This window comes from Solea solea, chromosome 14, assembly GCF_958295425.1.
Source record: "Solea solea chromosome 14, fSolSol10.1, whole genome shotgun sequence".
NCBI classification, from domain to species: Eukaryota; Metazoa; Chordata; class Actinopteri; order Pleuronectiformes; family Soleidae; genus Solea; species Solea solea.
The window spans coordinates 1981030-1999184 of record NC_081147.1 but is presented as its reverse complement, the minus strand read 5'-3'; the positions used below and the strand labels follow the sequence as shown (position 1 = coordinate 1999184).

The 18155-nt window shown below is 40.0% G+C and overlaps 1 protein-coding gene across 1 annotated transcript in view; it reads left to right on the top strand.

The window, feature by feature from the left end:
* The window catches only part of slc36a1 (solute carrier family 36 member 1), a 31638-nt gene that overhangs the window by 1509 nt on the left and 11974 nt on the right, over nucleotides 1-18155 (top strand). The window contains exons 2-11 of the mRNA XM_058650505.1: nucleotides 1286-1423; nucleotides 3779-3893; nucleotides 4775-4865; nucleotides 5972-6060; nucleotides 6479-6568; nucleotides 6911-6995; nucleotides 9196-9423; nucleotides 11082-11180; nucleotides 11422-11588; nucleotides 12282-12451. Coding sequence (XP_058506488.1) covers nucleotides 1387-1423; nucleotides 3779-3893; nucleotides 4775-4865; nucleotides 5972-6060; nucleotides 6479-6568; nucleotides 6911-6995; nucleotides 9196-9423; nucleotides 11082-11180; nucleotides 11422-11588; nucleotides 12282-12451 — 1171 coding nt within the window. The 5' untranslated portion in view covers nucleotides 1286-1386. The remainder of the gene's footprint in view (nucleotides 1-1285; nucleotides 1424-3778; nucleotides 3894-4774; nucleotides 4866-5971; nucleotides 6061-6478; nucleotides 6569-6910; nucleotides 6996-9195; nucleotides 9424-11081; nucleotides 11181-11421; nucleotides 11589-12281; nucleotides 12452-18155) is intronic.

Sequence of the window (18155 nt, the reverse complement as noted above, 5' to 3'; positions counted from 1 at the left end):
TAATCGGGAGAATAATCAACTGATACTCAAATAAAAGATGCACACTACACGCAGTGTACGTTACACATTATTGCTGATGTCTCACCGCACATTGTGAAAACTGCTGATTAGTTTATAACACGGACACTTTGGTCACGCACTGTAAAAAACAGCAACGTTTTTTCTTCTTCTGTTTTTTCTCTGAATGTTCAAATGCTGTCTCATCCTGAAGAGGAACTGCCTTCAGGAATCGAGTTTCAAGCAATAGTTTATGTTGGATAGAATGTCTCTGTTCTTCCATTCCAGTTCGTCCATAAAGAAATCGTATTATATTTCTTATTTCTCTTTCCCACAGATCCAATAACTGGTTGTGAAGTCATTGACTGACAGACATACACTGCTGTGTAATACCTAATTGCAGAAGAACATTTAAAATGGAGAAACGGCTACTGAAAAATGAGGATAAGCATAGGATCCGGAAAATATCTGCACAGTCCAAACTTTTGCAAACCATGGCTCATTATTTCCTCCACCGCGTGGGTCATGTTTTCATCACCGTGGGTTTATCTGTAAATTTGTCCTTTTTTTCGCAACTTCCTGTGTGCAGTTTTTAAACGGATCAGTGTGAATCCTTTTTGTGACGGGTAGGTGATCACCCAAGTATGTTCCCATTTATTATAATAATAAAAAAGTCAAAAAGTTCTGTTCGATCTTGTCCCACAGTGTGGTTGTGTAGTTCAGCTTTGGGATTAAGATGTCTATGATTAATCAGTAAAAGTTAATCTGGTTGTTTACTCCAGTTGTCCATTTGACTTTTAAATGTAGAGAAATGAAAAGTGAATAACCAACAACCAACCTGAACTTTATTGTATTTGTCTTTTGTTTATGTCTAGTGAAATAGGGACACATATAAGGTTCTTCTTATTTAGGCCTCAAATACAAAGACAAGATCAATTACTTCAGGTTTCCTTATGAAGGAGGAGCAAAGAAACCATCAGCGGCCAATGAGGTTAACGATTTCCCGAGCAGGTGATAATACACGAGCGAAATCTCACACCTGACTGAGGAATTGAAATGGACGTCTTTGTTAAAGACATGAAAATGTGTTTTTCTTTGTGTTGATGTTCTTGTCAGAGAAGTCAGAGCTTGTCTGTGTGTCCTTTACATCGAGGTAAAGACACGTTTTCAGGACTAATATTTGTTCTCAGCCAACATAATAACGATTAAAGAGGAGAAACTCTCCTTTTGCTTTACAGGGTCTTTAAAAAGATCTCAGTCATTATAATGTCACTCTCTTTTGTTGCAGGAGGCTGTCGGTGCTGGACTCCCCCGATCCACCAGCACTAGGATCCGTGAGGCTGGACCGGAGACGAAACCCGGGCCGCCGACAAAACCGCCTGACCTGTAATGACCTCCTCCAGCGACGTCGACACGCGAGGCGAAGGTATTAAGACCTCGTAAACACAGTTTCATGTACCGCAGGTCTGTGTACGCACTGGGATTATATGTAATCCCCAGTCGGTGTGCTTTAGACACTGAATCATCATCAGCAGACATCTTCCCAGCAGCAAATTAGATATTCACAATTGTTGTGACAGTGATTCCTGACACTTATTTAGTCTTTACTGGAACACAAAGAACCTAGTTTTTCTATTTGAGCTCCTGAATACCTCTGACGGACTGAAGTATGCTTTAAAGGTCTGGTGTGTAGCATTTAGGAGGGTTTTTTGTGTATTTTAGGCAAGGGCCCTGCTTTACAGAGGCCACCGTCTTGCGCTGCCGTGTTTATACAGTTTTGTATTAGATCACTTGCCTCTCAGGTTTCATATATAGTGGATATAGAGGTCTCTGTTGGATCTAACGAGGACTGAACTGGTAAGTCTGAGTGCCTCGGGTCCCGACAAACAAAACAACATCACACAGTGTGCGTTCCCAAATTCTTAAGTACACCTGTTCATCAGTAAGTGTTGTTTTAAGAAAGGAAGTTGATTAAAGCAGGTTGTTTTGTACAAGTACAAACACTCAGAGACATTAAAACCAGTTAAACAGATAAAAAAACACACACAGCCAGAGGCTCTAGGTGGTTTTGGTCATGAGGCTCCTTCAGTTTTAGGTCATGACTACATGAAGTGATGGGTGCAGGACAAATCAGACCAACCACTTTTGTCCCTCACAGAATTGTTGTTTTGGGAGTGACTTTAAACACGGAATAGAAAAGGATTGCCTAAGATAAAAGTTCTGTTTTCTGTGTGGGAAAAGGCCTCACACTGCCAGTCGACATTCCGCCCGCTGTCCCTTTTGTCATACTTGTAAAATAGATAATAAGATTCACATGAGACATGCAGTAAAGTCACGGGCCTCCGTGGATGAAGTGGACACCTCTGTGGACCGCGCCCCCCGTATGTCTTTGTTCCAATCGTCTTGTCAGCTGATTTTACATGAGAGGGGTTTTGTCGGGTTGTGGTCACATAAAAAAATTAAAAAGTTATCTGATGTGAATATGTTGTGGTTTCTTTGCTCGGGAAAACAAGGAAATTATTCAAATTGAACAATTTTGGTTTGTGAACATCGTCATTTTAAAAAACCTATTACAATTTCATTTGACTCTCAAACTCCTCAACTCCCTGTAGCTTCATGAACGAGCGAAAAAAACATAGATTTATATTGAAAAAATGGAAGATTTTAAGTGTTTCTCTCAAGAGATTCACAATGGTTTGAATTTCTTAATCTTAGAGTAGAACTAAAAAGGATAGAAGTGGTGGTAAATGGGATTCAGAGCAGCTCTAACATGACGCAATATGTGGACACTGTACACGTACCTCGTAGCATGACACACTTTTACAAATATTTATTACTTACATTATAATATATTGTAGAATATGACTCAGGGTTAGGGTTAGGAGACTGGTTGTCTCCTTTCCTTTCAGTTTGTATCGTGTTAATATTAAAAATGGAAGTAAAAAAAAAAATTAACTGTCACTAAACAGTTGCTCTTTTGCTCAAAGTATTGAAATGATTGAAAAATTGTGATGGTGGCAAATGACCCGACTTTCTCTGTGGATAAAACCGGATACGGACGTGACATCTGTCGGTTAATGAAGTTTTTGCCAAAGTTTAAATTTCAATTTAAACTCGAGGGAGATTTTCGGATGGTGTGATTTGACTTTTCTTGGTTTTAAAGGTTTGTTACATTGAATACATTAGTGAAATATTATACATTAAAATAAAAGTAAAAGTATATAATATATATACTAAAATATCCAGGTATTATTAATAAGACACATCGCCCAACCTTGCTGTGCATTGACTCCACTCTTGCTTCACTCATACAAGCTTTGCCGTTGTCCCAGACTCCTCCCCCTTTTGTAAAAGCCCCTCCTACTCTCAGTTTGGTCATACACCGCTGTCCGTCCTCATGGATACCCCAGGGCAAATATCGATAATGTTAATTATCAAATTGAGCCGAAACAAGAAAATCTTAGAACCTCGTCATGTCGAGGTGTTTGGGGGAAAAAAAACTATCCACATTTTTCGACATTTTCTGACATTTTCTGGACCAAACAAGTACTCGATAAATTGAGAAAATATATAATTGATTATGAAAACAATTGTCTCGCAATATATTGAGTATCGCGCGATCGTTGTATCGTGATATTATCGGTATCATGGACCGTGTATCGCATCGTGAGGAACCCTTTAGAGAATATGACAGAATTTGAAAGTTAAAAATAAATGTGACTACTCTGTTCCTGATCCAAATATGATATATAGTTATTTTTTTCTCCCCTCTTTGTCCCAGGGTCTTTGTTTTCTGACCACCACCCATCAGAGATGGACGCTCTGTGTCCCTCTCCCCCGGGACCGTCCAGACCCCAGCGTACTTACGAGCGGTTTGGAGGACAGACGGGAACTTCGTAAGTATTATCGAAAATGGGACGAAATGCAAATTCAGAAACTTTGCTTGACATTTTTTTTGAACAACTATATTATATCTTCATATCGTAATAGCTTCTTCGATTGTGGGGATCTGTGATGACTGTTCCTGGTGTTAAAGGCTTTTGCATTGATTGAAAATACACGACATTGACACAAATTATACTTCTTGTTCATTTTAAGCCTAATTATTTGTGTTACATAGCAGAAATGGACCATATTTATGGTCAGTTTCATTCTTTCTAACATACTCTTACATGTAAATATCTTTCATTTAACATTAGAAAAGCAGCTATTACCTTAAATGAGAAGGAAACAATAAGTGTATTTTAAGATTGTGTAATACAGATCATAAACAGTTTTTATTTTAGAGTGTATTCACAGTGTTTCACTGTCACTGTTTGAGAAGCACAAACTTCAGAGTTCAGAGAAAACATGTATATATATATTTACAGTACTGTGCAGAAGTCTTAGGCCACCATTAGTTTGTTGTTTTAGCAATGCTATCACGACAATAGAGGATCATTATTTCTATTTCACTTTACTGGAACCATCCAGAAAATATGTATGCAGTTTTCTATATATAATGTATACATATATATATATATATATATATATATATATATATATATATATATATATATATATATATACATATATATATATATATATATACATATATATATGGATATCCAAGGTGCACAGAAATGATCTCCTTGAATGACAGGACAGGAGATAAATAATCGATTTTCCCCATTCACAAGTCTCTTGATGATGGAAATTGTTATTCCTGACAAATTGTCGTCGTTATCTGTCAGATACAGATAATTTCTCCCCCCTCCCCCCCACTTTTCATCTCAAGTTTTTGTCAGACTCTGATTCACCTCCTGAAGGGAAACATCGGCACGGGGCTGCTGGGTCTGCCTCTGGCCGTCAAAAATGCCGGTCTGGTGGTAAGTTCACCCGCACATTATCACCCAGAATGACATTATCGGATATTCAGTACGCGACACAGACGTGGTCAGGCTCGTGTGTTGGAAGTTTGAAACAATGTGGGCATTGTTGCCTGGAAGGGAGAGAAGCCTTAGCCGAAGAGCCGTTAGCCGTGTATCTATAAATGCAAATAACGTCTGTCTGTTAGAGGCGTAATGTGACAAGGCCACGTGACAAGCTTCAAACTAGGTAATGACACATAATCCAGTGGAGTAAATTTGAACAGGCGAACAATGCCGAACTGTAGATGGGTTAAAAATACTTAAAAATACCCAAAAACATGCGTTCATCTCCAACGTCTAGCAAAAGAGGAGGAGAGGATCGATTGTCAGACTGAGTAACACCATTTCTGTGAGGACGGCCCCTTAGAGTAGGAATGGAATAAACGGTAAATCACTGACAACAGGAGAAAGCTCCAACAGCAACATTTTAACTAAAATGTCACAAACAAATAAACCCCGCCCCCCTCCACAAACCCGAATATACACACAAAACAGACTCGTATTGAACGGGTACCAGGAGCATTTAGGAGCTGAGTGCAGACGACCTACTTTTTTTTTTTTTTTTAAAGTAAAAGTGTAGACCTGATATGATAAAGAATATTTAAATAAGATAATGGTTTAGTTGGAGGTTTGGACTCTCTTGTTCTATATATTTATATATAATCGAGTCTCTTTAAGCTTAAAGCTATCAATTATTTCTGTCGTCTATTTTGTCCTCGAAATAATGATGTTCTCATGTCGAGGATTTTAGGGACAACATTTCTTTTCAACACCATTTTATGGACCAAACAAGCACTCGATTAATCAAGAAAATATCCAGATAACAGCTGATTTGATTATGAAAACAATAGTTAGTTGCAGCCCTACTTTAAATGACGAGTCTAGGCGTGAGTCAGAATGTGGATTTGGGAGAATATCTATATCTTAATAAAAAGTCCCTGACGGTTTCACTCGCCCGGGCGTCACTACTTCATTTCTCCTCGCGGTGGCGCTGCTCAAATGATGTTAAATAGCGCGCGTTTTTCCTTTGAGAAGATTAAATGTGTTTCTCTTCCTCTGTGCAGCTGGGGCCCATCAGTCTGCTGTGTATGGGTGTGATTGCAGTTCACTGTATGAGGCTGCTGGTCTTATGTTCCCACCACCTCAGTGCAAAGTAAGTGTGAGTTTGCTCATGCAAATGTAGTGAAAATGTGTGGTTTTTTCTGTGTATGCGTTTCCTTTTTTAGCCATGTTTACGTTACTTCCTCCTGGGCCAAAAGTGACTTGTTTGCTGACAGATTACACTCTGTTTCTACTGTGCAACGAGGCATAAAGCGTCATTAAACCAATGAGACAACAAACCCCAAAGTATGATCCTTTTATTTATTCTCATCGGCTGTAAGATGAAGGCAGCGGTGAGCGTTATTTTAGACGTTGGACACAGTTTTTAGTCCGTATGTGGCGCTGAAACACTGCCACCAATAAAACGGAGACGACACGGAGCATGTGCATAGCACATACTATTTTTATTCATTGAGTTATTCTTGTGTGACTGTGAATAAAGTCATTGATTGATTGTTTTTCTGGTCCAGGGCGAACGTGCCGTCTCTGACCTATGGCGAGGCGGTGCAGCACGGGATGGAAAACGTTCCGTGGCTGAGGAGACACTCGCAGTGGGGAAAGTAAGACATGATTTAACAATTGACATGTTTAATTAAGAGGCTTAAAGCAGCAAATACTGATTGCTTGATAACAGGAATGACTCAGATTATTTAATCCTTGTCCACTAGTACTCTCTTGTGTTTGCAGCAGGAAGTTAGTTTAGCTTATTATTAGGGAAGTGGTTAATGTGTGTCTACTAGAGAAACAATGCGTATTTCCCAAAATGTGGAACTACTTCAAAAAAAGGTCACGTGGTTCATATGTGCGTAATATATGAGTTTGTTTATTGTATCATGGGGATTCTCACCTTCTGTCTGACTTCTCTCTCCCCTCTTTTTTCTTCTTCGTCTTCCTTGTGTCAGACGCACGGTCAACTTGTTTCTCATCATCACTCAGCTCGGCTTCTGCTGCGTCTACTTCGTCTTCCTCAGTGACAATGTCAAGCAGGTCAAGCTCACACACACACACACACACACACACGCACAAATATACATCATATAAGGTTACAGACGGACCCTTATCCCCCGCAGGGTTAAACTTATCCACATTTAATCACTCAAAAATCAAGTTCTGTCACCCTAGAGGGACAAGTCGTCCCCAGGAGACAGGTTTTTGGTGTGAAATTAGTTTTATTCCATGCGTGATTGTTACTGTATGGAGTCTTAGAATATAACATATTATTGTATGTATTTTTTTTTCTTTAAAAAAGACGCTTTAACCTAAACCTAAATCTGAAAATGACCTTACAACCTTGGTAAACAGAACTTAGCCGAACCATACGATCTTTTTCTTTTTCATTCATAAGGCTTTCCCCGTTTCAAGAAATGTACGAAACGACTCTAAGTGCTGTAGTGTACATGCCAGGCCTGTATGTGGCGCTGTAACGCTGCCACAGAAACACAGCAAAAACAGATCTAGTGCGCGGTTTACAGACTCCAAACACAGGAAGAAGGCGACGACGACGAGATGGATGTATGGCTATTTATTGCTTTTAAAACTCCGGTTCGATACAAAACCTGTGCAGATTCAGTTAAAGTTGCTCCCGTGTATTTTGGCCCTTTTTGTATAAAATTTGCACAACCCATGATTATACTCTGATAAAATGTCCTCATGTCGGTGTAACACACAGGTCACTGTGTCTTTGACCCCGCGAGTTTTTACGAGACACCAACAAGAATCAAAGTGTCTGTGTGTGTGTTTGTGTGTGTGTGTTTACTCCGTCTGTGGACTTATGGCCTCAGCTCAGTCACACACAGGTCATTTTTAGTCGAAGCGGCAGTTTCCGCACTTACATCACACCTGTGTGTGCACATGCACCGCTGCGACCAGATACGCCTCGGTGTACGTTCAAAGTTTACACATACCACAGCAGATATGAATAAATGCAGTGTAGTTTGACAGTGGTTTTCCTTGCCGTCGTGTCTCCAGCCACATACCTGTGATGTCACACGAGTGTTTACTTTGTCTGTGAGTGCTGTGACCTTTGAACAGTAGCACAGCAGAGGATAAAAAAAAATATTACAACAATAAAACAAGGGGCTGATCCACGTGTGTTGTCCACAAAGTGTACAGACTGGTAAGAGATACAGTATTAGAGATACAGTTAGATTAGTCCCGTGGTGGGGCGGCAAAGACGGTAAAGATAAAGACAATAAATAATAAACATGCATTTCTAAGAAAGTACAACATGGAAAGATATTAATACGACTATAAAAAGTTAAAATAGATATACAATCACGCGTACGTAATGTTAAATAAATTATTATATTAGTATTATGTCACCTGCAGCTAAGTTGATTTAAAGCAAATCACATCATATTTGCCTAATGTCTTTCTTGTCCTAAAAACACTGAATATATTTAGGTTGTAGTGCAGTTTCTTACCACTAGATGGTGGTGTCTGTCCGCCACAGTGGCATCTGGTACATCCATCAACCACACTGCACCAAGCACAAGTCAAGAGTTGATTGGATTTAAATTTCTATAATAGTATTAATAATAATAGGTGGAAATTGTAAATACATTACAAGAAAAATGTATATAAACGGCAAAAATAAATAAAGTGTTATGTATGTATGTAATGTAATGTGTGCAAAATAACAAAAGTCTATATTCTAAAGGTAGCACATGTAAATGATTAGGTTAAATGACTGATATTGAGGCATTTAGTCCAATGCAGTTTCATTGTTTCTTACACACAAATATCTCGCATTAATATGTGAGATATTTGTGTGTGTAAAGCTGCACACAGGTTGGTTTTTCTCTGGACTCGTGAAAAGTTTTCTTTTGAGATGTTTGTATGTGTGACAACACACTGTAAATACACTCTACAATAAAATATCCACTGTTTATGACCTTTAAACTCATTATTGCCTTGGTTTATTTCCTTGGCATTTTAATGTTAATGTGTGTTAGAAACAATGAAATTGACTATAAATATGGACAAATTCTGCTATATAACCCAAATAATTAGGCTTAAAAATAACAATAGTATAATAAGAAGTGTAATTTGTGTCAATGTCATGCATTTTTAAGCAATACAAAAGCCTTTAACACCAGGAAAAGTCATCACAGGTACCAATATTTGCCAATATTTAACTCGTTCTTCCTTCTGATTCCCTCCTCCTCCTCCTCTCCGCCGCCACCAGGTGGTCGAGGCGGCCAACGCCACCACGTTCAACTGCCACGTGAACTACACCAACCAGACGCAGGTCCTGGTGCCGAGCTTCGACTCCCGCCTCTACATGCTGTGCTTCCTGCCAGCCGTCGTCCTGCTGGTCTTCACCCCCAACCTGAAGTACCTGGCTCCCCTGTCCCTGGTGGCCAACCTGGTCATGACCATCAGCCTGGTCCTCATCTACTTCTACTCCCTCATGGTAAACCATCCCTGATGTAAAAGTCACCGCCCAGTTCAGTTTCGTACGGTACAGCCCCAACCCTTCCATTTTCAGCACCTTTACCTTGGGATACCAGAGTCTATACAAAGCTAGACGTATAGTTGGTACAAACAACCTAACAAGCAAATGTCTCACAATATGATTTATTATTCCTGTGAGAATTTGAGATTTCTTCACAAAAAATCCTGATAAAGAGCCATAAGAACCTCTGTGACAACCTGGTCTGGCCAGAAGTGACGGTGGACCAAAAAAAAAGGGTTTTAATTTGGATTCTGATGATCCAGTAGAGTGTGTCATTTGGATTTAATAAGCACAAATATAATTTTAATAATCTCACAACCTCAGAGCAGAAACAACTCTCAGAACCCCAGGTTGGGAACCATGGAACTGAAGTTACTAATGGTACAAAAAATTTAATGTGTATTTACAGTTGTTTCTATTCAAAAATGCTGTTGCGATTGCGACTATAACAAAAAGCCTTTTTCCCTTTTGAGGATAAGTGAAGTGAGTTGTTGTTCTTTTTCCCGTTGTGTCTCTTTTTTTCCTCCTCCATTGCTGATTCATTGCTTCAGGGTGATGTTATGGATAACAGGACAAGTGGTAGTGACAGAGACTCCAGATTGCACGTTCTCCAGCTGTGGAGTATTTCATCCTGCAGCTTCTCACTCACTCACTGCAGATACACAGCAGCCGTGTTTACTGAAAAATGGGGGGGAAAAAAGTAATTTCTTGCATCAGAAACCTTAGAAACTGGGACTGATGAGTCACCTGAGCAGGTGATTTAGGGGAAAACTAGAGCAGAAAGTCTACAAAATTATCCCAAAACAGTCCCGAGTCGTCTGTTTGTCTGCTGTTTTCTCAACTTTTCCATTATTTACTGCATTATAAGAGTATTGTGACTTTTTTTTTTCAATGCATTAATGTTGTAATATTGTCTTTTGAAGTTTCCTCTTTTTTTTTACCCCACGCTGATTATTTTAATTAAATTGTTTAAAGGGATAGTTTGAGTATACAATAGTGGAAATAAGGTTGATAAACAGATGTTTGTCATCTGTCAGAAGGCTCACTCTCCTCTACCAAAGTCCATTGTCAATTATATGAGTTTGTCTCAAAGGTAAATACGAAGGAAGGGATTCGAACCCCAAAGTGGGGAAAAAAAGAACACATTTGAACTTGGAGATGGACGCAGCAGCGGATCAACAAGTCCTGTAAAATCACTGATTTTCTCTATGGAGTTTGGTGCAGCGAGAGTAAAAGGTTGCCAACAATGTTGTCCAATGACGAGATAAAGTGGCAAACATGTTCTTAAGACACTGTAGACTTAAACTATCGTCATCAAGCGAAGTAAAGTGGACGGTGTCTGATCCTCACAGACCCTATAATCATGATAAATGATCCTATTACCAGCTAATATAAATAACGAGCATTAGGAAACGGATGAGTCCAAACTGGACCAGCAGCCCAAGGCGTTCTCTCTGCAACACTTGATCACTTTCTGTCCTTGGAGATGGAGCGAGTCTGTCCACGCTGTCCTTCAGAAGCAACAAACTTATCTAATAACGCGAAATGGCAACACGCAGTTTCTGTGGCAGATTTGGCAACCCATTACATTTTTTCCTCCCATTTTTTTTCTCCAGAACATCACGTATCCCATCGACCTTCCTAAAGTGGGCAGGGCTAAGGACTACCCTCTCTTCTTCGGGACGGCCATCTTTGCCTTTGAAGGGATCGGAGTGGTACGTACGACCATTTTTCCATCGTGTGGAGGGTTTTTAAATGTAAAAATTCAGAAAGAAGAAAGTCAACAGCAAAACACACTGAGGAGGATTTTGTTTAGAACTGATTTTGTTCTCCTGTAATACTTATCTGTCGATATCGTACGATATAAGAACAGTATATGAAGGCATTATTTTTGTCTCTTCTCTGGATGATTCATGTCTAACGTCGTTCAAATGTGTGTTCTGTGGGCGTCGTCAGATTCTTCCCCTGGAGAACAAGATGCAGCGGCCTCAGAGTTTCCCTCTGGTTCTGTACATGGGGATGGGCATCGTCACCTTCCTCTACATCAGCCTCGGCACCATTGGATACATGTGCTTTGGAGATAACATCGGAGGCAGCATCACGCTCAACCTGCCAAACTGCTGGTAAGGTCGCACATCCATATATGTTCTTTTTAAAACATACACAAAAAAGCTTCTAAACCTTCTGATCCAGTGATTATTAAAACTTTAAAGCGTTATCTCATTTTTCAGCTTCTTAATTGTTAATATTCTCTTGGTTCCTTTGTGTCTTTTTTCAAAGAAAGCATTAAAAACTGAGTCATTTTGGTTTGGGGACAAAACGATTAACCTTTTTCAACAATTTTCAGGCACAAAAAACTTAAACATAATCAACAAATGAATAGGTTTTGAAATGAATTGTTAATTGCAGCCCCATTTCATTTTATATACATCTAGAACTGCAATGTTACTCGGTTATGAAATAAATCGCCAACCAATCTCATAAATCATTTTCGTTTTGTAAAACAAGCTCTTAAATGTGATTTGTTTCCTCGTGTGACAAAGAAATCATTAAAACTGAATCATTTTGGTTTGGGGACAAAACAAGTCCAAACAATTAATCAGTTAATCCAGAAAGTAAATTAAAGCATTTTGGATAAAAGTCAAACCAGCTTCCCGTGACTGGACTGATGGCGGCAGTAAGTGCAACAGATTGTGACTTCAGTGGGAAAGTGTTGAAAACTGTAAGACTGTAATTACTAATTTCTGTGAGTGTGCAGGAGATGCCCAGTGTTGACTGAAGACCTTGTGCTCCCCCCCCCCCCCCTTTCTCTCCAGGACTTATCAGGCGGTGAAGCTTCTGTACTCCTTCGGCATCCTCATCTCCTTTGCCCTGCAGTTCTACGTTCCTGCTGAGATCCTCATACCTCCGGTCCTGGCCCGCGTCTCAGAGAGATGGGAGATGGCCGTCAACCTCCTGCTCCGCACCGTCCTGGTCATCTTCACGTGTAAGTAAAAGTAAAAGTCGAATGTTAGTGGACGCAGATGTGGGGTTAGAAGTCGGAGACGGACGGATTTAGATAGTTGGATGTTCTGCTGCAGTAAAGCTCATTTCAGTGCTTTCATTTCAATCCTGAGCAACAATAACTGCCAACTTTATTCTGGGGTACACCATGATTCTTTTATTGTATCTTTTGTTCACTGCCTAAACATCATACAAAGGCAAATATAAAATAAAATAAAAATATTCACTTCATACTGACAATATTGTTGGTTTTAATCTTTGATTGGCAGCGCAAACAAGCTGAAAAATCCTTTTCAAAGATGCCTCTCACTCCAAAGCAGAAGTAGTGGCAAGTGATTTCCTCAGTCAGTTAAACAGCAGTCTCTGAGCTGCTACTGGAAGCCCTCTGCAACCAATTACTCCACATACTGTGCTATGGAAACTTGGAAATCTAAAGTTCCCCTTTGTGGTTTTCTGTTAGTGAGGGAGCGTTAGGATGAGGAGGTTTTGTCAGACGTCTGATGACGGACTCCAGAGTTCCTGTCTCTGACGTGGCTTACCCGTGTTTTCTTTTCTCCTCTTGTACAACTGCGCAGCAGAACAATCAGTGAGCACAGTTTGACTTCTCAAAAGTTAGTCTTGTTTTTTTGTCAGGCGATTCCAGGCGCCCATGACACGACCCAACGAAGGTTGCAAAATACTGGGAATTTTCAAAATGGGAAATGACGGGGGGCGTACCCCGCCTTTCACCCGATTTCAGCTGAGATTGGCGACTCTCATGTGGAGGATAAAATGGTAGAAGATGAGTGAGTGAGGGTGGATAAAAATGTCCCTTAAAAATGTGATCTTATATATTTGGTAGGTAATAAATTATAGCTTAATCTTTGGCTAAAATGCATGCAAATACAGTTCTACCTACCTACTAACCAACCAACCCACCAATCAACCAATCAATCAACCAACCAACCAACCAATCAACCAACCAACCAACCAACCAACCAATCATCCAACCAACCAATAACCAAACCACCAGTTCCATGTAAAGTTTCTGTAAATGTACCGGGAATCTTCCGCCCCTTTGCAGTGGACATAAACAAATATATAACTAAAAAAGAACTCTTCAAAAAGAAAGAGCTAAACTATCATTGAATGAAGAAAATCTATAACCCTAATCAACTTAAGGAAAAAAACTAAATACATGTGGGAACAGCAGGCATCAGCGAGCATGGCGCGTAAACAGAATCCGTTTTTGAAACTAATGAAAAACGAGTTATCTCTGGAATAATGCTCTCTTGGTTCCATCAATATAATATCATAGTTATATATCTTTATTTTGGCCCCATATTATAGATAATAAATAATATTTAATACCAGTTAGCAGAGAGAGAAATGACCACTCGTGCTAAGTGTGCGTGTATCTCTGAAAACCTGCTGTTGCTTTACCTCTGACAATTGTTCCTTGTGCTCCTGTTTGTCACATGGACGGGAATTAAAGCCAATAACTAAACAATCACGCGTGGACTCTGCCGCTCTCCTTCCTCACCTACTGAGACGGCAGCAAACCTTTAATTGCTCTGCTGGGCTGTTTTTAGCAGCAATAATCCTGTTTGCCATTCAATTGCCATTGATTCCCATTGATTTTTTTTTAGCTCTATTGTTGTTGTCTCGTGCCTCCTCAGTTGCACTGCTGTGATAATGTGTGCAGGTGCAGAGGCAAGGTGAAGTCATTTAAAGTTTATTATGTGAAAAAAAAAGGAGGTGAAAAATGAAGAAGGGTTGAGAGTAACAGGGAGTGTGTGTACAGCTGTATTCTCGAGCATCTTTCATAAAAATGTCCATTGTGCAAACACGCAGAACCTAATAAAAGGGGGGTGCCATTTCTTATGTGGAATAAAAAAGATTTAATACATCTATAACGTCGGAACAGTATATCTTCTCTTGCACTGTATACATTACAGTCCAATAAAGCGTGCATACTCTATAAAGACTTTTAGTGCAGAGACACTTCAGAGAAGCACAAGAGTTTCACTCACCTTGAGAATTGTCACATTCATCTGCTTTACTTTAGATCCTTTTCACTGCTCCCCACAGACGGCTGTGGTCTTAACTCCATTCATGGAGGCTTTTGTGTAAAGCACTTAACCATCACAGCGAGTGATGTGCTTTCAACGGGAAACTGAAACCATTTTTACCCTAATTTAACAGCTTTGGAGTCATTGTGATGGTTAAATGTCTTGCTGTGATTGGAGCGATTGAGGCCTGTCTCCACCGCCTCCTACTGTCTGTTGGCTTAACTCCAGCCTTGCAAGTTCAGTGCTGCCCACCTGGAGTCCTCAGAATCAAGAGGTCTCAAGAGTATCAACAATTGCTTCACAGCACTGCGCACACACACTCAGCCAGGTACTGAGTAAAAGTGTGTTCATCATGGCAGAGCCGGTGAAAAATGAGCCGAGAAAATTGTTGTTGGATGAAGCGAGGAAGAGGAAATTACCGAGTGAGGGTGAGTTTTTACAACAGTCAGGATAAAGAGGTAGACGATGGATGTTTATGGTGAAAAAAAAGCATGTACTCCAAAACTGTAGCGGGAGCTTCGATAATCGTTAGTTCACCATTGATTTTGCCCATAATTTGGTGGCACAACAGATTTATGTCAACACACGGATGTTTTGCTCCATTTCAGCCCTCCAAACTAATCCAGACCCCTCTGAAGAGATCCATATTCTGACTTGTCCAAGTATGAGTCACATTATTACATCACATGTCATTTGGCAGCAGACGCTTTTATCTAAAGCGACTTACAATAGAATTGAGTGCAATCACCCAGGGGTGGAGTCGAACTTGCGACCATTGCGACCATGATGTCTTTCGCACACAGGGTACCGGTCTTAACTACTGAGCCAATCGCTCACACGCTTTATGTCCGTGTTGTGGTTCCTTTAAACTGAGCATTGTGAACACAAATAAATAATCTGCATGTTGCAAGAGATAATGAAAATAAAAAGGTGGTGATTGGCACAGAACAATCCAAAATAGAACAATAAATTGCAGCCTTTGTCATTTTGTAATTGAATTGTTTCCAATTGAAATTGTCCAGACAGTGGGAGTGGGACACAATTGTCCCTGTTTCTTCTGAATGTTAGAAATCACTGTAGCAGACAGACAAACCCAGAAGCCTGTTCTGTGTCTGAAAAAAACAAACAGAGGTTTGCACACATTACTACTGCATCTGCTAAAGGCCACGGTCAGAGGATGCCAACAAGAATACATCATCAGAGAAAGCAGTGATTTGATCCCAGGGTCAAAAGAGTGGACACACTCCACTGTTGAGCTGCATCTCGAGTTTCTGACCATAAATAATTGGTCACAAGGACCACACTTGGCAGAGTCCACTGCCCAACAAATAAATATGCTTGACCCTCTGCCAGAAACACAAACACTCTGGCTCCATTTATATGAGGAGTGTCGGGTTTCCACCCCACAAGCCACAAAGATTTGTCTCCTCTGAGGCCACCGGGACCATGTCGACTGGATGGAACACTAACTAAATCTGCTTTCAGGCCTGCACTGAAGTTTGGACTTTCTCCAGAAATTGCCCGCGAGGGACTGCTTGTGAGACTGCAACTGTCCAAAAGAAGACACACCTCGGGTAACTTTCAGAAATTCTCAAGCCAGTTCCAGGTGATGAGTTGGGGACACAGCAGGCAAAGCCGAAGATAATTCACAAGCAAGTGGACAAATGTCCTGACATACATTTCTCCAAAAATCCCCAACCCAATATTCTAGAGTTTAAAAAATACAGAGCCTGAACTGCACCAGTCCATGTAGAGACTTTTGTGGAGACTTTGGTCTGTCGGTTGGCTGATGGTGGTGTTTTACAGCAATTGGAATCTGTTGTGTTGCATTACTGCCGTCCTCTGTATTTTATCATCCATTACTTGAGTTACTGCCTCCTAGATTACTTAGTTACTACTCTGATATTCGATTTTTAATTTTATTTAACACTACATTAATTGTAAATACAAAAAATAAAACAACAGTATTCTGAAAGCCAAATTCCAAAGCAAAATACAAAGTTTCACAGATAAAAAAAACAATTATCCCCACATTACACTAACTTCAACCATGACAGATAAATATCTAACCCCCAACACTTAAACATAAACCCAGTTCTAACCCTAAAACCAAGTCTTAACTCTCAGAAAGCCCCTTAAAGTCACAAGGACCAGACATAATAACCTCATTAAGATAGGTTTAAATCAAAATGTGTCCTCGCAGTCTATTGGAGACACACCCACTCTAACTCAGCTCACACGCTAATGAAAACAGGAATGTTTTTTTTTTTTTTAAGCTTATATTTAAAAGTATAGTATAGTATTTGCAGACTGTAACTCATCAGGGTAAGATTTGTACAGAATCTTACAAAAGTACATTTGCGAGCTCCAGATTTTATTCCAAGTGTAACCAAGAAGCCACTGTCAGAATGAATGACTTGCCTGCTATTTTGAGGCTTGATTAATCAGATTGTAGCAATTAAACACACAAGAAAAATCTGATTTCTTCAATGTTAACACGTCCTGGTTCCTAAAGGCCTGGGAAACAGCAATTAGTGGTTTCAAACTGCTAATAATACAGATATTGTCAGTTGTGGCTCCTGATAAACAATTAGATGGAAAATATGTAAATCTTATTCGCGCCGAGGAAAGGTCCAGCTTCAGTTCATTGCCATTCTGTTCACACCATTTCATTTGGAATAATATCTCAAGTCACGCCGGAGTTATTCAGTTACAGGACCACGGACGGCCCTTGTTAGCCCCAGGATCTTCATTTCCTTTATTAGCCGTGATTGGTACCTATAGAGAATTTATGCAGATGACGTTTGGTACACCGCACAGGTTTCCACACATGCATGTTGATAAGCCAATAAAAGGGAATATATGCATACATGCGGCCACTTCATGCCCGCGGGTCATTTGCAAAGCAGCCTCTGGTCTCGCTGGTGCTGAGCAGGAGTGTGTGCAGCAACAAGAACAGACACTGATGCACGTTTAGATGAATAAGAAGAGGAATTGGGTTCCGCTTAATTGCGTTACCACTCCTGTGTACATATCAATGATTCATTTTTAGTCTGGAGCCCAAATGGAGGATGAAAATTCAAAAAGAAGAGTACATCATCTGCGTATGTGTTGAGTAAATCTTGTAGAGAAAACCTCTGAGAGGTTTAGTCTTTGAATAGAGACCAAATCATAATTGGCTGGAGGGAGAATTGCTGCGTCTAAGCCCTTCTTAATCGAACCCTGGGTTGTTTGCTTGGGAAGTCCGGTTTGTGTGGGGAGGTGTGAATGTGCAACTCTGACAAGGGAGAGATTTAGATTTCCAGATAAAGCACATATATAGTATAGATATACAGTCCTATATGGACAAAAGTATTTGTGACCTCTGAACTTCCATGACCTGTACTGGTCTGGTCAGAGGTGTTGGTGGACCAAGAACTGGGTTTTAATTTGGATTGTGATTATCCAATAGAGAATTTTCTAAATTTAATATGCACAAATATCATTTTAGGGTGCATTCACACCAGCCCTTCTTAATCGAACCCTAGTTTGTATAATATATATATTATATTAGGAGTTGTGTATTCTTGCAATTTACCAGGAGTACACCTCTGACAGATCTGTGCCGCATGAGCACTCAGGGTTAATGTTTGTGTG